This window comes from Coregonus lavaretus, assembly GCF_964263955.1.
Source record: "Coregonus lavaretus genome assembly, chromosome: 7".
Classification (NCBI taxonomy): Eukaryota; Metazoa; Chordata; class Actinopteri; order Salmoniformes; family Salmonidae; genus Coregonus; species Coregonus lavaretus.
This window is the reverse complement of record NC_139994.1, coordinates 24,510,955-24,535,240: the sequence shown is the minus strand read 5'-3', so window position 1 is coordinate 24,535,240 and position 24,286 is coordinate 24,510,955. Positions and strand designations below refer to the sequence as shown.

The 24,286-nt window shown below is 42.1% G+C and overlaps 1 protein-coding gene across 1 annotated transcript; it reads right to left on the bottom strand.

The window, feature by feature from the left end:
- Nucleotides 1–7,489: 7,489 nt before the first annotated feature.
- Nucleotides 7,490–17,884, bottom strand: LOC311132201 (acidic leucine-rich nuclear phosphoprotein 32 family member E-like). The gene is made up of 7 exons (XM_084165426.1): nucleotides 17,683–17,884; nucleotides 12,229–12,378; nucleotides 11,947–12,069; nucleotides 11,285–11,447; nucleotides 11,080–11,195; nucleotides 10,923–10,968; nucleotides 7,490–9,303 (listed from the first exon to the last, which is right to left on the bottom strand). Exons 1-7 carry the CDS (start codon nucleotides 17,734–17,736, stop codon nucleotides 9,206–9,208), a joined length of 750 nt encoding a protein of 249 aa, XP_084021552.1. The 5' UTR covers nucleotides 17,737–17,884; the 3' UTR covers nucleotides 7,490–9,205.
- Between the last annotated feature and the right edge of the window lie 6,402 nt (nucleotides 17,885–24,286).

The following is a 24,286-nucleotide window of genomic DNA, read 5'->3' as shown; positions in this document are numbered from 1 at the left end:
TTGAATTCTAAATAAATCACAGACAGTGTCACCAGCAAAGCACCCCCACACCATAACACCTCCTCCTCCATGCTTTACGGTGGTTGGAACTAAAAATCTCCAATTTGGACTCCAGACCAAAGGACAATTTTCCACCGGTCTAATGTCAATTTCTCGTGTTTTTCGGCCCAAGCAGGTCTCTTCTTATTATTGGTGTCCTTTAGTAGTGGTTTCATTGCAGCAATTCGACCATGAAGGCCTGAATCACACAGTCCCCTCTGAACAGTTGATGTTGAGATGTGTCTGTGACTTGCACTCTGTGAAGCATTTATTTGGGCTGCAATTTCTGAGTCTGGTAACTCTAATGAAATGATCCTCTGCAGCAGAGGTAAATCTGGGTCTTCCATTCCTGTGATGGTCCTCATGAGAGCCCGTTTCATCATAGCGCTTAATGGTTTTTGCGACTGCACTTTCAAAGTTCTTGAAATTTTCCGTATTGACTAACCTTCATGTCTTAAAGTAATGATGGACTGTCGTTTCTCTTTGTTTATTTGAGCTGTTCTTGCCATAATATGGACTTGGTCTTTTACCAAATAGGGCTATCTTCTGTATACCCCCCTACCTTGTCACAACAAAACTGATTGGCTCAAACGCATTAAGAAGGAAAGAAATTCCACAAATTAAGAAGGCACACCTGTTAATTGAAATAAATTCCAGGTGACTACCTCGTGAAGCTGGTTGAGAGAATGCCAAGAGTGTGAAAAGCTGTCATCAAAGCAAAGGGTGGCTATTTGAAGAATTTGGGGCGGCAGGTAGCTTAGTGGTTAAGAGCGTTGTGCCAGTAACCGAAAGGTCGCTGGTTCTGAGCCAACTAGGTGAAAAATCTGTCGATGTGCCCTTGAGCAAGGCACTTAACCCTAATTGCTCCTGTAAGTCGCTCTGGATAAGAGCGTCTGCTAAATTACTAAAATGTAAGAATATAAAATATATTTTGATTTGGTTACTCATAATTCCATATGTGTTATTCAATAGTTTTGATGTCTTCACTATTATTCTACAATAAATAAAAACCCTTTAATGAGTAGGTGTGTCCAAACTTTTGACTGGTAATGTATATTGTGTTGGCAAGTACAAGGTCTCTAGTTTGATCCCAGCTGCTATCCCCCAAATTTGCTACAGTTTGAAGGAAGAATATCAAACCATGATAAACCATCTATACCTAAAAAACAAAAAAAACTAAAAACCTGAATACCTGAACCTCAGGTGTTGAGCCTCTATCTCTCCCTCATCCAACAAACCCCAGGGTAAGAGAGGCGGCAACGGAATGGTTACAGTGCCCCCCATGGGTTAAGACAAGCAGAAACATGCCAGTGAGCTCAGGCCTCAATACACATCATTAAACATAAATTTCACACAAACAAATTTAGGCAATGACTATATAAGTATACAGCAACCCAACCCAACCCAAAAAAGTTTACTTGTGAAAGTAATTAGCCCAGAAACCAACCTTCACTATAACAATCAAAACTGGAGCCAGAGAACTGTATTAACAGATTTTTCTGTATAATTGTACATGCACACAGATGTAGAATCTTAATTTGAAGAATCTTAATTTGATCACCCTGTTGCAGGAGAACCTTCCTGCAATGCAGGTTTAAAGGTTTAAAAAGGCTTCTGAAGTTTGTAATTTCCACTTTGATATTTCAGACTTGATTTCCCTTTCGAAAAATGTATCAAGCCTTACAAAAATGTCCATTAAATATAATCCACATAATATTTCACATTTCTTGTTGCTGCAGGATTATTTTCCTGCTGTAGCAGACTGTCTCAAATTAAGATCCTTCTGTACACAGAGAGGGTATCGTTTCACTGGATGCTTACGTTCGTTGGTAGACATAAAGTAAAGGGGTCTGACCTGTCAACACAGCAGTGTATTCAACTTTTATCTGGTTGTCTGATGCAGCAGCTGTGCCTTGCAGCTGCCCACATATTATTGTCTGGATATCATTGCAGAGAATATCAGGTTTAGCCAGTGTTCCTACGATGCAGGAGGCTGTTATGTAAGCCCATTCCATCATCAGCTTCATAATGTAGCAAAACTGGCTGAATGTGGTGCTTTTTGTGTATGTGTATTTGAGTGCATTGGTGTGATTGAGTGTGTGTGTGACGGGCATGCGTGCATTAGTGTGTGTGTACAGTAGTGTCCAGGCGTGTGTGAGTGTAATGTGTGTCAAAGCATCAACTAAGTAGATGTTTTTCTTCCTCTGGACAGGCGTTTTGTGTGTCTATGGATTGTATTCAGAAAGAGGGATGATTACTCCTGATCCTTTAAGACCCACTTCACTGAAGAGGTCTGGTGTGGTCAAAGGGTCAAGCTGTTGTTCCCCTGTTTTAGAAACAACAATCAGCCTACTGTGCTTAGGTTTATGTAGTAATTCATGTGGGCATTTACAGTATGTGTGCATGTATGAATGTAATACAAACTGTCTGCAAATGTTTTTGTGTGTGTGTGTGTGTGTGTGTGTGTGTGTGTGTGTGTGTGTGTGTGTGTGTGTGTGTGTGTGTGTGTGTGTGTGTGTGTGTGTGTGTGTGTGTGTGTGTGTGTGTGCGCTAAAGCCTCTGTTACTCAACCAGATGTGGCTGATCTGAATATGGACTCCAATTTTGGAATGTTGCTCTGGCCCATTTTTTCACTTCTTTAGCTGGGTCAAATCAGGCCTTAGATAACACAGGAAAAGCAAAGCAATCATCTTTTACCAGCACAGTTTCCAATGAGCCAGTGCTGACTGATGCAGTCATACCAACATAAAGATTTAAACTGAAGATAATATGTCATATAATAGGCTTTAAAAAAGTATTGGTAGCTGTAAACTTAAAATATCTTTAATGTGTAGTGCCAAAATAAAATCTAAGATCATTGATTAATAAATGAATCTACTTTTAATAAATGTATCTGAAATATGGGAAGAATATTTTAAGTGAAATACAGAAAACCTTACATGATTTTGTTCATCTCTACTGGTGAGATGCTATTAGTGCACTGACAGGCAGAAATTGTAACAGAATCACAGGCAACAACAGAACAAAATACATCAAACAAACTAATTTGGACTGAATAAATGAGAACCTGGGATGACCCACATAACCTTTCATGTCAATATTGTTTATCAAGCCTGAGCAGCAAAACCCAAACACCTTTGCACTTGTTTGTGGTCAGAAGTTCACAACCGACAAAATTACAAAAGTGCAAACAGAACAGATGCTATTTGAGTTCAATTTACCCCAAACATCAAAGCAAGGCTTATAACCAGCTGCTTTGACATCAGAAGTGGTAGCCATCAGTTACAGTATCAATCATATTGCCATCTAGTGGGACAGTAAAGACAGTGCTACATGCGCTTCATTCTGGATTTAGTTTAATTTAGTTTTTAACATGGAACTCACTCCACAGTTTTCAACATGGTTTAACAGTACTGTATTTCACTTGCTGTTATGGGGTTTAGGAGAAATGAATTTATTAAATTAAATATACTGTTACTGAAATGTATGAAATTAATAGAAGAACTGTAGGACTATATCAATTAACTTCAGTTTTAGTCTGGGCTATGTCTCACTGAGACTGATGATTTACAGATACAGTGCAGACTGTTCCTAGGAAGTGCTGATAGGGATATACAAAAAAAGACGTTTGAATCACAGAAATGATCGGAATGCCATGAAGAGGAAAGGCATAACTGAAACGTATGCAGAACTTCACGTCAAATGATTTGGTGTTTATGAAGTCAAAATGGAGGCAAGTCTAAAGAAGAGTCTGCACTGAACATGTGACTGATAGGAATACAAATTCCACACAAATCTGGGGATTATCAACTAGTTCATGTTTAGATGTCTACATGTGCAATTATTATCAGTGAGGAACATTGTTGTTCTAATACTGGGTGGCTATCCAAGGACATAGAATCAATGTTAAAGGGGGGGCTGAACTTCCTGATTTGGACTTGTTTTTCAACTTGGTCATTAAGAAATGCAGCGGCCATGACTGAAGCCAGTCATGTATCTTGTGTGTGTGTTCACAAGTGGCAAGCATTGGTATATTCACTCTGCCAAAACAGTTCACAATTACAATCACCCACCCTTCTAGATAACTTGAAACAGTCTAACCAGGTCTTGTGTCTTGATGTCGCCTAGGGTAGCTAGTGCTAGCCAACTTATTTCGCCAATAAGCTTTAGCAGGCCAGTGGTCATCATAGCAAAGATGGTTTGACATTGGATAGCCTCTGGGGCTAGTTACGGACCGTCAATTAATTACACAATGTAAATGGGACAATATTTTCATGCTGCACATCTTTTAACGCTTTCAATATTTGTATATGAATTTCTACAATTTATAGTTGGTTTGAGGTTTTTAAATTGAAATTTGGAGCTATTGATATTTTAAAATATTGTCCCATGTACATTGTGTAATTTACTGATGGTCCCTAACTAGACCCATAGGGATATCGAATATCAAACCAAATTGACCATGGGCATTACAATCAGGTATCTTGCAGCTTCGCTCAGAATTGATGATTACTTGGGTGCTGCCAGCTGTGGGCATGTGGGTAGGATTGAAATAAACCCAACCGAAGGAAAATGTGTTACAGTACCCTTCATTCCGTGACATACACTACAGTGAGGGAAAAAAGTATTTGATCCCCTGCTGATTTTGTACATTTGCCCACTGACAAAGAAATGATCAGTCTATAATTTTAATGGTAGGTTTATTTGAACAGTGAGAGACAGAATAACAACAAAAAAATCCAGAAAAACGCATGTAAAAAATGTTAGAAATTGATTAGCATTTTAATGAGGGAAACCCCAAGAACACCATCCCCACCGTCAAACATGGAGGTGGAAACATTATGCTTTGGGGGTGTTTTTCTGCTAAGGGGACAGGACAACTTCACCGCATCAAAGGGACGATGGACGGGGCCATGTACCGTCAAATCTTGGGTGAGAACCTCCTTCCCTCAGCCAGGGCATTGAAAATGGGTCGTGGATGAGTATTCCAGCATGACAATGACCCAAAACACACGGCCAAGGCAACAAAGGAGTGGCTCAAAAAGAAGCACATTAAGGTCCTGGAGTGGCCTAGCCAGTCTCCAGACCTTAATCCCATAGAAAATCTGTGGAGGGAGCTGAAGGTTCGAGTTGCCAAACATCAGCCTCGAAACCTTAATGACTTGGAGAAGATCTGCAAAGAGGAGTGGGACAAAATCCCTCCTGAGATGTGTGCAAACCTGGTGGCCAACTACAAGAAACGTCTGACCTCTGTGATTGCCAACAAGGGTTTTGCCACCAAGTCATGTTTTGCAGAGGGGTCAAATACTTATTTCCCTCATTAAAATGCAAATCAATTTATAACATTTTTGACATGCGTTTTTCTGGATTTTGTTATTCTGTATCTCACTGTTCAAATAAACCTACCATTAAAATTATAGACTGATCATGTCTTTGTCAGTGGGCAAACGTACAAAATCAGCAGGGGATCAAATACTTTTTTCCCCTCACTGTACATGACCAAAGGTTTGTGGACAAATACTCATCGAACATCTCATTCCAAAATCATGGGCATTAATATGGTGCTATAACAGCCTCCACTCTTCTGGGAAGGCTTTCCACTACATGTTGGAACATTGCTGTGGGGACATGCTTCCATTCAGTCACAAGAGCATTAGTGAGGTCGGGCACTGATGTTGGGCGATTAGGCCTGGCTCGCAGTCTGCGTTCCAATTCATCCCAAAGGTGTTCGATGGGGTTGAGGTCAGGGCTCCGTGCAGGCCAGTCAAGTTCTTCCACACCGATCTCGACAAACCATTTCTGTATGGACCTCGCTTTGTGCACGGAGGCATTGTCATGCTGAAACAGGAAAGTGCCTTCCCCAAACTGTTGCCACAAAGTTGGAAGCATGCAATCATCTAGAATGTCATTGTATGCTGTAGCGTTAAGATTTCCCTTCACTGGAACTACGGGGCCTAGCCCGAACCATGAAAAACAGCCCAAGACCATTATTCCTCCTCACCAAACTTTACAGTTGCCACTATACATTGGGGCAGGTAGTGTTCTCCTGCATCCGCCAAACCCAGATTCGTCCGTCGGACTACAAGATGGTGAAGCGTGATTCTTCACTCCAGAGAACGCGTTTCCACTGCTCCAGAGTCCAATGGCGGCGAGCTTTACATCACTCCAGCTGACGCTTGGCATTGTGCAATGGTGATCTTAGGCTTGTGTCCGGCTGTTCGGCCATGGAAACCCATTTCATGAAGCTCCCCACGAACAGATATTGTGCTGACGTTATTTCCAGAAGCAGTTTGGAACTCGGCAGTGAGTGTAACAACGAAGGACAGACAATTTTTACGAGCTACACGCTTCAGCACTCGGCGGTCACGTTCTGTGAGCTTGTGTGGCCTATCACTTCGAGGCTGAGCTGTTTCTACTTCACAATAATAGCACTTACAGTTGACCGGGGAAGCTCTAGCAGGATAGAAATTTGACGAACGGACTTGTTGGAAAGGTGGCATCCTATGATGGTGCCACGTTGAAAGTCATTGAGCTCTTCAGTAAGGCCATTCTACTGCCAATGGTTGTCTATGGAGATTGCATGGCTGTGTGCTCAATTTTATACACCTGTCAGCAACAGGTGTGGCTGAAATAGCTGAATCCACTAATTTCAAGGGGTGTCCACATACTTTTGTATGAATAGTGTAAAAAAATGTTATTTTGTGTTTTTTCCATTTGCGAATAATCGCACCAACTGTTGTCACCTTCTCACCAAGCTGCTTGGCGATGGTCTTGTAGCCCATTTCAGCCTTGTGTAGGTCTCGCAAATCTCAGTTTTGGACTAGACTGACTTTATGACCAAAATTAAATGAACTGGAAAGGTGAAAGCAATATAGCTTCATCCCCATCACTAGCCATGCCACAATAAGGCTTGGAAGGGATAATAGCAGTACTAATCCCCCTCCCCCTCCATCTGCACAGCACTGAGCAACCTAAAACCAGTATAATAAATTGTTAATGGCATGTTTCAGTGGCCCCGCCCCTCCATCACTGACATAACCCTGTAAACCCCACCCCCTTCATGTCCAGTGTGCTCTACCTACCAACACCTCTCTCGTGAATTCTTAATGCCTGGGATGCCCTGCAGATGGCAGCTGTGTGTGATATTAGACAAAGCCAGCAGACTGTGTTCGTGAGTAACTGTAACTCATACGCCACAGTGTGGCCAAGGGCCTTATGGGTCGCATTACACTCCCACTCCTCACATCTCACTGAATACCTTTTGGACAGTTTTGTGAGTTTGAAGTTTGTCCAGCCAATGTAATATGCTGAAATTCTCACTCCTTTGGTCACTTGTTGGTAAATTGTACATCATTGATACATGCGGTATAATATTCCTACTACTGTCTAGCAGTGAATAACATTTGTGTAATTAGATAATTTCTGAAGACAAAAAAATATCAATACATTTCAAATCATTTAAATATTTTTAATTCAAAACCCCTCTTTTAAGATGTTTACAGCACACAAAAAACCAAACACACAACTTGTCACAACAGCCAAGGATGGAAAATAATCTATATTGAGTGTGTTGGGTCAGACTTTGGCCCCTTGACCTGTGCTTTATATTAAAACAAAATGACAAAAACTTTTATTTAAAAAAAAAAACACATGAAACACCAAACGGTTGGAACTGAAACTATTTACATATTGCCTTACAAATAATAGATTAAAGTTCCTGCTATGTAAAATACCAGTACAATTATAAACTAACTTGCATCAACAGCAAGACAAAGGTAAGAATGTACTTCGGGATGCGATTAATTCCTACAACAAAGCAGTTTGACCTTAACTTTACAATGAAAACATTACGGCCATGCCACTCTGTCACTTTTACCGCAACAACAGCATTAATAGCCGGTTACAGTATTTCAAGCTAAAAACAGATATGGCCTGTTGAACCATCTGTTATGGATGGATAAGGTTAAGGCCAAACCACTGGTCCTAGAAAGCAACATCTCTATGGCCCTCACAAATGTTTTGGGATCGGTTTGCACATCAGTTGGCAGTGCGACTCCCCAGGACTAACGCTGGTATTGAAACTGCTAGACTACTTTTTTTGAACTCCGCATCTCACACTATTTTAAAAATTCCTAAAACAAGTCACATACTATGTGAGGGATGTAACAGTCTTTGCTATGCTATCTTACGGGAGACAGGACTTTCATTGATGGGTGGAAACTATCTGGTACAAAATGCATTGAGGGGAAAGAGGAGACCGCTTGTGGCAGACAACGATGACAGTAGAGGTTCCTGAACTTCCTGGTGCCTCTTTTCTAGCCTGGTATCCCTGGCCACCTGAGTAATGAGCGTGGTGCTGTGTAGAGTGCTGTCCTGTAGGGGGCATTCTTTCCTCACAGTGGCCCAGAGAGGTAGATGAGACTTGGCTGGACCATAGATAAGAGGCCTCTAGTGGCCAATAGGCCATATTAGCATGGGCAGAGCCATTGAGGGCTTGCAACATTTAAATTTAGTCAACTGGGTGGAACTTCCAACTTCATTGGCTGATCCCTCCTGGTGACCCTGTTGGAGTAATGTCTAACTGGGTCATCAGGCGGGATCAGCCAATCGTGAAGAAGAAAATGGACTACTTCAAAATGGAGACTGCCTCAATGGCGCTGCTCATGCTGTCCTCTATCTATCTCTATGGGCTGGACTGGACTCTGGGCTGCATGGCCTGTCATGGGTCTTGGAACGCCACTGGAGGTTTGTTGAACACTGACGTCAACGAGGGACAGTATGGGCCACTCCTGTTGAGCGGTGGGCTGGTCATTGTTGCTACAGCCCTTCTTAAATGAGTCCATAACACACCTCTAGTTGCAACTGATCATATCATTGGCAAGCAATTTGAGATAAATCCACCCCCCCCCTCACCCATTTATTTTAGACCCCTTGCACATTGAAGAGATTTGGGGTGGTCATTTACTTTGAAGGATTAACAAATTAATCGTCAATAAAATTTCATTTTCGTATAGTATCTCATATATATATATAAAAAAGAAAAAAACACCCTCTACAGTGATATCTATGGTTTACAAAGAGAAACAATCTGCAAGATCACACCTTTTTGTTGTCATTGTTCTACAGCTTGGATCTGGATCCAGAGGTTCGCAGGGGAAAGACAAGCCTAGTCATCATCGTCGTCATCATCATCATCATCATCATCCTCCCCTTCATCCTCAACATCCCTCTTCCTCTTCTCCCCTTTGACTCCTGCCTTCTCCTCTGCACAGGACACAAGACAATCAAAATGTCAGAATTTGTCTAATAAAAAAAAAAGTGGTGACCATCATTTCTAATCGGGACCAAGTAAAAATTAACAATGGCAATCAAATCCAATTGGCATTTCCCTTAATTCAGAATTCAACATCCTTCTGATGAAATCATATCCACAGGCTATGTGGGAGTTGATACACGACCCACTGCATATTCCGCACCCACCTACCCATCTCAAAAACACCAGAGGGAAAACAAACACAGTACCACCAGTATACATCTGTTCAGTCACATAACAAAGGCCACTCTGTAGACTGAATTACCATTAGCGAAACACTGCAAGAGAGGCTAAGGAGTCCATTTTGGTTTCATGTTAATGCAGTTCTCTTGCATCCAAGTCTACTTTCAAAGGCTCCCCAAGACCTCAAATCTACTGCGTATGTATGAGATAGTAGCTAAGTATTTTTGCTGGTAATTTATATAGGAGAGGGCTGATTTATACTCCTTGCACACACAGGCGAGTGTGCTGCTTACTGAGGTCATCTCACAGTAGGCACAGCTTTCGAATCAGTGTGCAGAAGGAGTAGTTAACTTTCACATGAGGCCTTTGGCTGCATTCACAAGGTAACAACTAAATGGCCTGAACCATCTCTGGATTACATGTCCACAACCTGCAATAACTGTTAAGTCGAAAGGAATGATCTTCCTACGGTGCAGGGAGGTATTCTAACCTTGTTTTAAATGTAGCGGGTAGACCTTGCTTGGCTTCAGAGGTCAATGCTAGCAACTGCTCTCAATGGGGATCACTCACAGATCAGTGACAAAACAATACAAGTCACATAGGGCTGAGGAACTGATCAATAGAAGTCAAACCCTCCTGTGTCAAAGAGCCAATGCCCCTTTGCTCTGAGTCATTGTCACAAATTGAGTAACAGCCAACCTGTGATCAATGTTAATAGATATGTTAATATACACAGAGAATACAAAACATTAAGAACACCTGCTCTTTCCATGACAGACTGACCAGGTGAAAGATATGATCCCTTATTGATGTCACTTGTCAAATCCACTTCAATCAGTGTAGATGAAAGGGAGGAGACAGGTTTAAAGAAGGATTTTTAAGCCTTAAAACAATTCAGACATGGTTTGTGTATGTGTGCCATTCAGAGGGTGAATGGGCAAGACAGAATATTTAAGTGCCTTTGAACAGGGTATGGTAGTAGGTGCCAGGTGCACTGATTTGTGTCAAGAACTGCAACGCTGCTGGGTTTTTCACACTCAACAGTTTCCCGTGTGCATCAAGAATGGTCCACCACCCAAAGGACATCCAGCCAACTTGACAACTATAGGAAGCATTGGAGTAAACATGGACCAGCATCCCTGTGGAACGCTTTCGACACCTTGTAGAGTCCATGCCCCGACGAATTGAGGCTGTTCTGAGTGCAAAATGGGAGAGTGCCGTGCAACTCAACATTAGGAAGGTGTTCCAAATGTTTGGTATACCTGGTGTATGGTTGATTACATCAATAGATCTGTGTCAGAAAAACATAACTGACCCTTTCCAGGCTAGAGTCCATGTACTTAGGTTTGATTACAAATGACAGGTCAACAACAATTCTTGTCCTCACCTTTTTCCTTCTCCTCCTCTGCGTAGTCATCATCATCCTCTTCATCCTTAGGGGTGGGGGGAGTTAACATTCTTTAATTAAGCGTTGACTCAAGTCTTTGGAAATAAACCATTAAGATGTTTCCGAAAAAACATGACAAATATTCCAGTTGTCTCACCTGGATCCTTTCCTTCATTAGGTAGGAGAGCCCAACCTCTCCTCCTTCCGAGCCCTCCTCATCCTCATCCTCATAGTCCCCTGTCGGTCCGGCTCCGTCCTCCCCCTCATCATCATCTATGAATGAAGAAGCATTTTGTTCAAGAAAGTTCCGCTGAAATATCACTAACAGCACCATGTTGTTGTATTCTGGTAGCCATGCTCACCGTCGTCGTCTGCCTCTGAGTCAGGGGCCTCGTTGTCCTCCTGGTCGAAGCCGTCCAGGTAGGTGACCTGAGGCAGCAGCTCGAAGATGCTCTCACGGTACTCCTCCAGTGTGGTGATCTCACAGTTAAACAGGTCCAGGCTCTTCAGGTTCTTCAGATTTTGCTGTGGTTTTAGAGAGAAGAGGTTAGAGCACAACATCCTATTAAACAATCCTTATTAACATAATCTATCCATGCACAAGTCCTAGTCTCCTTGTGAATGGGATAATTAGTTTGTGATATAATATAATACCCGACGCTAACAGTAGTTTTCTCAGATAATATAAAACCAGTAGCCTCAGGGCCGACTCTAGCCTTTTGGGGGCACTAAGCGAGATTTTTAACTTGCACCTTGTGTATTCCACTATTCTAACTCTCAACAGTAAGTTATCGTTAGTCATTGTGTATTTATTCCTTTGTTATAATTTTTATATTTATTCCTAGTGTTATTATTTTTCTATTTTTTCTCTTCGCATTGTTGGGAAGGGCCCGTAAGTAAGCATTTCACTGTTAGTCTACACCGGTTGTTTACGAAGCATATGACAAATAAAATTTGATTTGATTTAAGACTGACTGAGTTATGCCTGGAGTCGCCCCTAATTGTAGCCTTAACGACTACTAACCAGGGCCTCAACGTTGCTCAGCTCCTTGATCTTGTTGCCACTCAGGTTTAGATACGTCAGGTTGGGGGATTTCTCTGAAAGTGTCTCCAAATGACCCGAGATGTTGTTGTCACTCAGCTCCAACTGTGAGGAAAGAACATAATCATTTCTTGATTAATCATTTAGGAACAAATATGTAATCCTGGTCATTGGGAGTAAAACCAGAGTGGCTTATAATTCTGCAAACAAATTATTTTGAGTGAGATAATCGATTGCTCAAAAGGATCCGGCTTCCCTACTCACCTTGCGCAGTTTGGGCAGCGAGGGTAGCTTTGCCAGGGAGGTGAGCCCAACGTTGACCATGCTGAGGAATTCCAGCTCCTTAAAGTCATCCGTCAGGCCCTCTACTTCACCATCACTGGTGCGGCAGTTATCCACCACCAGTTCTGCCACCTGTAGGAATAGTCATCACGATAAATTGGACACTCTTGAAAATTAGGTGGTGCATCAAGAGATTTCAGCCTGCAAAATGTTAAATAAATAAATGAATTAAACTAAAACGTTAAAAGCAAACATTTTTAATTTGTTTGGTTTAATTCACCAGTTATTTAGTAAATCTTATTACATGTTAATTGGAAAAGCTGACCCTTGACCTAAAGTCAGCTGTTTCCTGTGAGAGCACATGCCTTTTCAATAATTTTCTGCTTGAATGCCTTGTAGTGTGGACACAAGACTGAGGCCCTGTCTGGAAAAACGCCACAGCGGGACTAGCTAACTAGCTACAAGGCTTCAAAAGAGGTAACAGTATAAATGTGCTAACCAATGATGTGTATAAACCCTGGATGACTGACAGGGGGCGCTGTATTGAAGCCACCGCACAGCCATCTTGGCACTCCTCCATTGTAAATAATATTTTGGAAGCTATAGAAATGCATTTAATAATGTCTACATTCTTTGACATGTATTCTATTACAGACACATTCTATTACAGACACATTCATGCATACTTAATATAATTTCAACAAAAATAAAAAAAATACATAACATTTTCCATAAAATACTTAAATACATGTAATTCTGTCCTTGAAACATTTAATTGAAATACTGTAGAATTACATTCATTACTATGGGGGATTGGGTAGTGCCAATATGGCTGACTGGTGGCTTCAAAGCCTCTCAATGGCCAAAACATACACTACATGACCAAAAGTATGTGGACACCAGCTCGTCCAACATCTCATTCCAAAATCATGGGCATTAATATGGAGTTGGTCCCCCCTTTGCTGCTATAACAGTCTCCACTCTTCTGGGAAGGCTTTCCACTAGATGTTGGAACATTGCTGCGGTGACTTCAGCCACAAGAGCATTAGTGAGGTCGGGCACTGATGTTGGGCGATTAGGCCTGGCTCACAGTCGGCATTCCAATTAATCCCAAAGGTGTTTGATGGGGTTGAGGTCAGGGCTCTGTGCAGGCCAGTCAAGTTCTTCCACACCGATCTCGACAAACCATTTCTGTATGGACCTCACTTTGTGCATGGGGGCATTGTCATAATGAAACAGGAAAGGGCCTTCCCCAAACTTTTACCACAAAGTTGGAAGCACAGAATTGCCTAAAATGACATTGTATGCTGTAGCATTAAGATTTCGCTTCACTGGAACTAAGGGGCCTAGCCCGAACCATGAAAAACAGCCCAAGACTATTATTCCTCCTTCACCAAACTTTATAGTTGGCACTATGCATTGGGGCAGGTAGCATTCTCTTGGCATCCGCCAAACCCAGATTTGTTCGTCGGACTGCCAGATGGCGAAGCATGATTCATCACTCCAGAGAACGCATTTCCACTGCTCCAGAGTCCAATGTCGGCGAGCTTTACACCACTCCAGCCGACGCTTGGCATTGTGCATGGTAATCTTAGGCTTGTGTGCGGCTACTCGGCCATGGAAACCCATTTCATGAAGCTCCCGACGAACAGTTCTTGTGCTGACGTTGCTTCCAGAGGCAGTTTGGAACTCGGTAGTGAGTGTTGCAACAGAGGATAGACGATTTTTAAGCGCTTCTGTACTCGGCGGTCCCGTTCTGTGAGCTTGTGTGGCATACCACTTCGCGGCTGAGCTGTTGTTGCTCCTAGATGTTTCCACTTCACAATAACAGCACTTACAGTTGACCGGGGCAGCTCTAGCAGGGCAGAAATTTGACAACTGACTTGTTGGAAAGGTGGCATCCAATGACGGTGCCACGTTGAAAGTCACTGAGCTCTTCAGTATGGGCCATTCTACTGCCAATGTTTGTCTATGGAAATTGCATGGCTGTGTGCTCGATTTTATACACCGGTCAGCAACGGGTGTGGCTAAAATAGCCGAATCCACTCATTTTAAGGGGTGTCCACATACTTTTACAGTGCATTCGGAAAGTATTCAGACCCCTTGACTTATTCCACTTTGTTACATTACAGCCTTATTCTAAAATGGATTAAATCAAATGTTCCCTCAATCTACACACAATACCCCATAATGACAAAGCGAAAACAGGATTTTAGAAATTGTTGCACTTTATAAAAAAACAAAAACAGAAATACCTTATTTACATAAGTATTCAGACCCTATGCTATGAGACTCGAAATTGAGCTCAGGTGAATCCTGTTTCCATTGATCATCCTTGAGATGTTTCTACAACTTGATTGTGGAGTCCACCTGTGGTAAATTAAATTGATTGGACATGATTTGGAAAGGCACACACCTGTCTATTTAAGGTCCCACAGTTGACAGTGCATGTCAGAGCAAAAACCAAGCCATGAGGTCGAAGGAATTGTCCGTGGAGCTCTGTGACAGGATTGTGTCGAGGCACAGATCTGGGGAAGCGTACCAAAACATTTCTGCAGCATTGAAGGTTCCCAAGAACACAGTGGCCTCCATCATTCTTAAATGGAAGAAGTTTGGAAACACCAAGACTCTTCCTAGAGCTGGCTGCCCGGCCAAACTGAGCAATCGGGGGAGAAGGGCCTTGGTCAGGGAGGTGACCAAGAATCCGATGGTCACTCTGACAGAGCTCCAGAGTTCTTCTGTGGAGATGGGAGAACCATCCAGAAGGACAACCATCTCTACAGTACTCCACCAATCAGGCCTTTATGGTAGAGTGGCCAGACGGAAGCCACTCCTCAGTAAAAAGGCACAAGACAGCCCGCTTGGAGTTTGCCAAAAGGCACCTAAAGGACTCTCAGACCATGAGAAATCAAGATTCTCTGGTCTGATGAAACCAAGATTGAACTCTTTGGCCTGAATGCCAAGCGTCACGTCTGGAAGAAACCTGGCACCATCCCTACGGTGAAGCATGGTGGTGGCAGCATCATGCTGTGGGGATGTTTTTCAGTGGCAGGGACTGGGATAGTAGTCAGGATCAAGGGAAAGATTAATGGAGCAAAGTACAGAGAGATCCTTGATGAAAACCTGCTCCAGAGCGCTCAGGACCTCAGTCTGGGGCGAAGGTTCACCTTCCAACAGGACAACGACCCTAAGCACACAGCCAAGACAACGCAGGAGTGGCTTCGGGACAAGTCTCTGAATGTCCTTGAGTGGCCCAGCCAGAGCCCGGACTTGAACCCGATCGAACATCTCTGGAGAGACCTGAAAATAGCTGTGCAGCGACGCTCCTCATCCAACCTGACAGAGCTTGAGAGGATCTGCAGAGAAGAATGGGAGAAACTCCCCAAATGCAGGTGTGTCAAGCTTGTAGCATCATACCCAAGAAGACTCGAGGCTGTAATCGCTGCCAAAGGTGCTTCAACAAAGTACTGATTAAAGGGTCTGAATAGTTATGTAAATGTGATATCTGTTGTTTTGTTTTTTTTTGCAAAAAAAATCTAAAAACATGTATTCAGTTTGTCATTATGTGGTATTGTGTGTAGATTGATGAGGGGGGGGGGGACTATTGAATCAAATTTAGAATAAGGCTGTAACGTCACAAAATGTGGAAAAAGTCAAGGGGTCTGAATACTTTCCGAATGCACTGTATAAATCGTACCTTTAAGATTTAAATAATATGCTCCACAAAACAAGAGATGGTAAAGGAGGCTGGTATTGTCACAGCCTTAGTCTGGTTTTATCTTCACTTAATGCCTCTCGATTGTAAAGGACCAGTTCTGTGCACATCTCGATATTGTCGTTGAGTGAAAAACAGTGGAGATGTAGCCTACATCCTATACAGTAGCACCTGCAAAATGGACATCACTGCCGAATGCACAGCATTGTTATGTAACTACAGAAATGGTAAGCGAAATAGGTTTGCCGAAGTCTAGAGTCAGTGGCATGAATGAATGGGGACCTGGCTTGTCAACCCTCAGACAAGCGCCATCTCTGAGGTTTGGGGGGTTTACTGTAGCCTGATCTACTAAATTGGGGGTAGGTCTGAGCCCCGCACGCCATCTGCCATTTTACTTAAATTCATAAAACGCAGAACAGGACCACAAACTCTGCTACACTTTAATGTGTACATATACCTTTTACAAAGACATCGTCGTCGTTAATCATAACGAGGAAAAGCCTGTTGTTACATAATCACTACATCATGGAGGCGAAAGACAACTTGCTTTCCGATGGGAGTACAAGTAGACTATTTAAATGGCCGGCGGAGTGAATCGTATAGGTGTATGAAATTAGTTTGGGAAGTAAACTTTCTACATTTAGATTTAGGCCTACATGTAGGCGCATAATACGCACAATTTATCCATTTACGTGTGTCTAAATCGAGTTAAACTGGTTATCACCGTCAAAATGGGTTCCTGTATAGATGTAACAAAATGACTTCCACTCCCCGCCCGTCAGAAACAGGGCTCAACAGCATGCACTGTACAAAAAAATCCTCTACACTGGCGCCACCGTAGCCAGTGCGTCTCGCTCCGACAACCGTCAGCTCGCGTGCAGGCTGGTTTTAAATTGCTTATAAGTTATTGCAGGCGCTGTTCATTCGAAGTATTGATGTTTAAATCCCGTGGACTTTTAAAAATGCTACGGTAAAATAAATGAGTCTTAGCTAAACCCATTCGATGAGTAAAATGTCTGCTCAGAGAAACCAACCAGCTTGTTGTGACATTTGGTTAACCTGGTAAGATCTGTCAAAAGCCTCCTTACGCATGGAAAGCTTGAGTTTTTAGATTCGACAGAAATAGTTATTTGCATCGGAATTCATATGGAATAACATCAGGCAACTTCCAAGACAAACCAATTAATCGCATCCCGAAGGCAATCAAAAGTTATTTCACATTTCCATGTCAGTGGTGAATTCTCTATTTGGATTAGCCTGCTATATTACAGGAGTCAACACGACGTCAGATGAGCCCTATTAAAGATGTTATTGGCTTTTCACAATGTCACTATTCTCACAACAATAGCATAGTCAGAGGGGAATGTGTTCTTCATAATTATGCCCGCTCCGCCACCTTGAACGTTCAATGGATCTCTCGCCGGGCGCAAGACAAGGAGGAGGATGATGGCAAAGACAGTGTTGCAGATCTATAAAATGCTATTAGAATCACAAAGCGATCTAAATTGCAGTTCGTTTTTGTACAGCAACCAACATATGTTGTGATCGGACGAATAATCAGAATCCCAAACAAAAAAACTTGAAAACCTAATTGGACTCGCATCCTCTCTTGTTGTCAATGTGCAGAGCGGAGCCTCGTAAGAAATCCTGCTCTTCTCTGGGTTATCGGCTCGCATAGTTATCACCTCATGTTTAAGATAAATAATGGCAAGATCACTTACCTCTGCTGGTGTCCTATTCCTCAATTCTAAACTGATCCTCTTCTTCATATCCATTATTAGTAAAATATAAAACACTAGTTTAACGTTAAAAAAAAAAAAAAAAATCCTATCAAATTTCTGAAACTCCAGAGTTTGGACCCACAGCCCGGTTTTCTTGGATGGCCACAGTTCTACTGATCCTCCATGATACTTCGCACCCAGCCCCTCTATCAAATCCCGCCCTGTGGAGCTCTTGATAGGCCAGTTCTCTCTTCCTTCATCTTAATCGGATGATCGAAACGCCAATCAACCAGATCATGCCGTTCAACATAATCCGCCTCTTACGACCAAGGTGATTGGTTGTGATTGCGCGCGCAGTAGATTTAGATGGGTCAATGCGAACGTCAATATCATCCTTTTAAACCACGGGGTCTTCCTTTTAAACCGTCGGGGGCGTCACTAGTTAACACAGCGACAAAGTCATGATTATGTCTAAACCCCGCTCATTTAAAAAAATGTATAGTCTTAAAATCTGATTTTAAACCTAACCTTAACTGTAATTTAAACCTAATCACACTGCTAACCTTACGACTAAGCCTAATCTTAAATTAAGACCAAAAAGCTGCCGATCCGATTTTCCTCTGACCTTTTTTTCTCTGGACTACGTGCGGATCACGTTTTGCGCATGTGTTTAAGCTCCACTTTAAGCACAGACCATGTTCGAGAGGATCGAAACATTAATATATCATTGGTAAATTGTGACTGACTGACCGATCTACAAATAATAATGAGTAGGCTACTAGTTATTTATGATGCAAGGTTTGTAGATCAGTCAGTCGCCTGCACTGTCAAATAACCCAATAGTCTCTGCTCTACCAGAGATCTGTACATAATGAGGAGATGCTCATGTCTCCACCCTAACAATAGGAGTCGTTTTTTCCCCGTTTTTCCCCCCAGGTAAATTGACTGAGAACACGTTCTCATTTACAGCAACAACCTGGCGAATAGTTACAGGTTGGAGGAATTATGGCTGGGGATGATTAGGTGGCCATGATTGTATGAGGGCCAGATTGAGAATTTAGCCAGGACACTGGGGTTAACACCCCTACTCTTACAATAAGTGCCATGGAATCTTTAGTGACCACAAAGAGTCAGGACACCCGTTTAACATCCCATCTGAAAGACAGCACCCTGCAATGTCCCAGTCACTGCCCTGGGATCTTTTTTTTTTTGACCGGAGGATGCCTCCTACTGGCCCTCCAACACCAATTCCAGCAGAATCTGGTCTCCCATCCAGAAACCAACCGTGCTTAGCTTCAGTGCAGTGGGATGCAGGGTGGTATGCTGCTTGTCTCAAAGGCAGGAAGGCAGGTGACAAGCATAGGTCCAAAAAAAGCCCATAGAAACGCATTGGTCTTATTTTGGACAGATTTTGGCAAGAGAAACCTCTCGCTTCGGCTCTTCCTCTCTGGCTCTACTCATAGAGAACAGGCTACTCTGGCGAATGGTGTTCAAAGTTTAATAAAGTTAGATCAAAGCTGAATCAATGGGCGCGTTCGAGCAGATCACTTTTGTCAAGTCGGTGACCATCGCGCCTTCCAAAGTGTGTTTTATTATGGGGATAAAAATGATCCGACTTGCAACTACATGACCACTGCTTGAACTTTACAAAAACCATGTGATCAAAGGTCATGAAGTTTAGACTGCAGTCCACTGCAAATCTCTGCAGTTGCTCTTCACCAACTTCCTCCTGCAGCCATCACCTGCATTGTGGGAGGCTCTATTGTCAACCAATCATTAGGGTGGTTTTGTTTGACCCACGTGAATGTGACCAAAGACATGACTAACTTTGCAGTGATACATGTATACAGTCTATATGTACAATTGAATGTGATATTTGATGCTCTCTCTCACCAATTGATAGTACAATGTACACACATATATTTCAACATTACAAAGAAAAACTTTTTATAAACAATGGCAACACTGCCATGTTGCTCTCAGCCCTGCTGTTGGAAAACCACATCAGTGTCCGACTTTCGGCTGTCGCAGATGCATCTCCCCCTACTTCACTCTTCGACTTTCGTCTACAGTCGGTTGCTTTTGCCTTACCACTCAAACGATCCCAATGTCTGTACATAACTATAGTATTCTACATAATAGAACCAAAATAATAGTATAGTATTACTTTACTGTACGAAAAAAACACCACCGCATTTTTCTCTCACATGGCCAAAACTCAACAGCATGTGTCACTATGCAAAATACAGAGGTAAACTAATCTACAGTTTAATTAACACCATCTGCTCTAAAATTCGCTCACAATACATAATTCAAAACAACACTATAGTCTACTTAGAAACAACACTGTATAACTCAAGAAGATCTACATGCATATCCCCATGAAACTGGATGGGATCAAATGGTTGGTATGCAAATGCTGCATGGACGTTTCACCGGTAAAACGTGGATAATTATAATTCACGATTGACAGTGGGAAATGTGTATAGAAGGAGACCACAACAAATGTGTGAGTAAAGTAGAGGTAAAGAAGCAAATGTGCAGAACCTGAAAAGTCTGATCCGCAGCCACAGCTTTAAACCATAAATCCACCCACTCTTTGTTCTCATTGGCGCCTTTATTCAAGAGCTACAGCCCTTGTCACCCCACCACCCCGTTTGATATACAAGGCAGAATATCCAGTTGAAACTGTAACAAAATGGCTGACCATGTACCACACCAAGCATGGGGGCTTAAAGAGGAGAGGCAGTAAGCCACACCATCTGTGCGATGTAAATGACCGCTCAGCTGCTTTGCTCTCATAGACCAAAGTCCTTTGCACTCAGTCTTACATCATATCAAGCGTGTGGTGTTTAAAAGCTATTCTTGCAGTCTAATCTTTCTTTGTGGATCCAATGGGGATGGAGACTCATAATGGCATGTCTGTTCGAAGGTATTACTATAAATCTGTATAGGCCTATTTGTGTATTTGTCTTGGACGAGCAGTGTGGTCTTATGATGCAACATTGCAGGTAGCGTAATTTTAAAGGGTTAATTTCATATGTATTCCAAAATATGCACATTAGGCCAAGCTTTATTGATTTAGTATTTCACATTATGATAAGATATCCGTTAACCCATTGTAAAAAAAACAACACGTTTACAGAATGTTAACGGATGAATGCAATGTTTCAAGGTGACCACAAGAGGGACAACCTACACTGACCTCTGAGAAGAGTGAATATCCTGACACTCACTCACTAAACTGATTTGCTCATTAAGTTACCAGAATGGAGGTTTATATCCACCATTGCTGTGCATGTCTGTTTCCACTGGCGACTTTTTTTTGTCACTTATGGATCGATTCACAGATATTGCACACCCAGTCGTGAGAAACAAAATTGTTTAACTCATTATTACTACATCCACAAACTCTGTTATAACACCTTTTACTACACAGAAGTTTAAAGCATATTTTTCCCTTATAGAGATGTAGACAAGTCTAGCAAATTACCACCTCCATTGGTTTTGGTGAGGCCTAAAACATGCCAGACTACAAACTGTGGAGCAGTAAACATTTTAGGGAAAAGTTAGGAGAGATAGTTAAAGCTGGTTCGGCACATTTTTTAAATTACGTTTTTTACATGATTCTTTCAGAGAAAGACAGAGTTTGAAAAGCAACAGGTTAATGAACCATATATTACGTTTTATATTGTAAACCATAACTTTGGTGACTGTACAGCAAGTTATCCCCCCAAAAACAGAGTGCTGTACTATCAGTGTCCACAAGATGGCAGACGAAGCAAGGATGAAGTCAAAACCGGATAAAACTGGATATGCGTAATCACCCATGCACAGACATTGCTATGCCTTGTATCCTGGTATATTTATTTTCAATGGCAAGTCGCTAGAGGGTGCAATAATGCTTAAGCCAACAACCTTATCGGTCTTTTCTTCTTTGACTTTGAATAGAGGCGTACAAATGCTGTTATAACATTCGCAAAATGTTTACCACAACTTAGCAGTTATTGTAGCTACTAAAACAGTGTTTTTTTCTCAACCATTGCACTTCTCATTGAGTCCTTGTCGATAATCTTCATTTGTTAGTATTCCAGCACTGATTAGGCTATACATGCTTTGGAACCCTAAAAGATTCAGAAGTACTAAAACTTTCAAGGTAGTAAGATGTCATAGACCTATTGATTTGTGTTCTGAAATAATAATTTCAGAAACAGCAGGTCAGGGGTCAAATTCAAGGACTCATTGCTGGGGAATTCCATTCATGGTGGAACCCCAGTGATTCTCCTCCTTGACCCTGGTAGTGGATTGTTGTCGCATCGTTGCAGCGTTTCCTACAGTCCTTTGTCTGCCGGCAACATTGTGACCTACTGCTGTTCATATACAGTGGGGGTTAGGGTGTGATCAAACTAGAACAATGATAGACACACACTGGTGGAAAACCTCAGCAAGGAGCAGCTGCAGCAATGACCCTGTCTGGACTCTCTTGGGTCCTCAATGGGTTGAAAATGGGAATAAAATGCATGTAGATCTTGGTGGGGCAAACGCAAAAATGTTTTGTTTTGATGCATGCCAGCAAAGCCACTACACTACACAACACTAAACAATACATTAATTGCACTATAATGGTGACAAACGGTGCCCACAAACAGTTAGGGCCTACATAAAGCTGTCTTTTTAGCACCATGGAGTGAATCCTTACCACCACTACACCAGCTATCAGCGGAACCTTGGCTGGCAGCGAAGCAGTTCATTCAGCCTCATTTACTGCCTTAAAAAAACAACATAGCTGATATGGCTGACTTGCTTAAACAAATGTGGTTTCTACTGACAATTGAGATGTAAAAACTATGGCATAAGGGAACGACGAGTGGATAAGAGGCAATCCGTAATTTTGATTAAGACATTAATGAGCGAGCTAGGACGAACGTAGTCAATATAACAATTTGTTCAGCACTTTTGAAATGTACAGCGACCGAATTCAGAACATGGGCCGTTCTTACAGTATTCTCCCTGTACACCAAGTCAGAACCGTACGATAAATAAAGGGGGCACATAAGCAGACAATGAAAGCTCTTACAATATTCTATGATTACATTTCTGTAAAACAGGCTATAGGGTACATGTGCACCACCAAGTCAGAACAGTAGGCTAAGTTATGAGGGAGAAGGGACCAAATTATTAGGGTGAGGCACATGGGGTACTAACAGCTTACTACACAATACATACACTACCGGTCCAAAGTTTTAGAACACCTACTCATTCAAGGGTTTTTCTTTATTTTTACTATTTTCTACATTGTACGATAATAGTGAAGACATCAAAACTATGAAATAACACGAGCATGTAGTAACCAAAAAAGTGTTAAACAAATCAAAATATATTTGAGATTTGAGATTCTTCAAATAGCCACCCTTTGCCTTGATGACAGCTTTGCACACTCTTGACATTCTCTCAAGCAGCTTCATGAGGTAGTCACCTGGAATGCATTTCAATTAACAGGTGTGCCTTCTTAAAAGTCTGTGGAATTTCTTTCCTTCTTAATGCGTTTGAGCCAATCAGTTGTGTTGTGACAAGGTAAGGGGGGTATACAGAAGACAGCCCTATTTGGTAAAAGACCAGCTAGATTATGTCAAGAACAGCTCAAATAAGCAAAGAGAAATGACAGTCCATCATTATTTTAAGACATGAAGGTCAGTCAATCCAGAAAATTTCAAGAACTTTGAAAGTTTCTTCAAGTGCAGTCGCAAAAACCATCAAGCGCTATGATGAAACTGGCTCTCATAAAGACCGCCACAGGAATGGAAGACCCAGAGTTACCTCTGCTGCAGAGGATAATTTCATTAGAGTTAACTGCACCTCAGATTTCAGCCCAAATAAATGCTTCACAGAGTTCAAGTAACAGACACATCTCAACATCAACTGTTCAGAGGAGACTGCATGAATCAGGCCTTCATGGTCGAATTGCTGTAAAGAAACCAATAGTAAAGGACACCAATAAGAATAAGAGACTTGCTTGGGCCAAGAAACACGAGCAATGGACATTAGACCGGTGGAAATCTGTCCTTTGGTCTGATGAGTTCAAATTTGTGATTTTTGGTTCCAACCGCCGTGTCTTTGTGAGACACAGAGTAGGTGAACGGATGATCTCCACATGTGTGGTTCCCACCGTGAAGCATGGAGGAGGAGGTGTGATGGTGTAGGGGTGCTTTGCTGGTGACACTGTCTGTGATTTATTTAGAATTCAAGGCACACTTAACCAGCATGGCTACCACAGCATTCTGCAGCGATACGCCATCCCATCTGGTTAGCACTTAGTGGGACTATCATTTGTTTTTCAACAGGACAATGACCCAAAACACACCTCCAGGCTGTGTAAGGACTATTTGACCAAGAAGGAGAGTGATGGAGTGCTGCATCAGATGACCTGGCCTCCACAATCACCCAACCTCAACCCAATTGAAATGGTTTGGGATGAGTTGGACCGCAGAATGAAGGAAAAGCAGCCAACAAGTGCTCAGCATATGTGGGAACTCCTTTAAGACTGTTGGAAAAGCATTTCTCATGAAGCTGGTTGAGAGAATGCCAAGAGTGTGCAAAGCTGTCA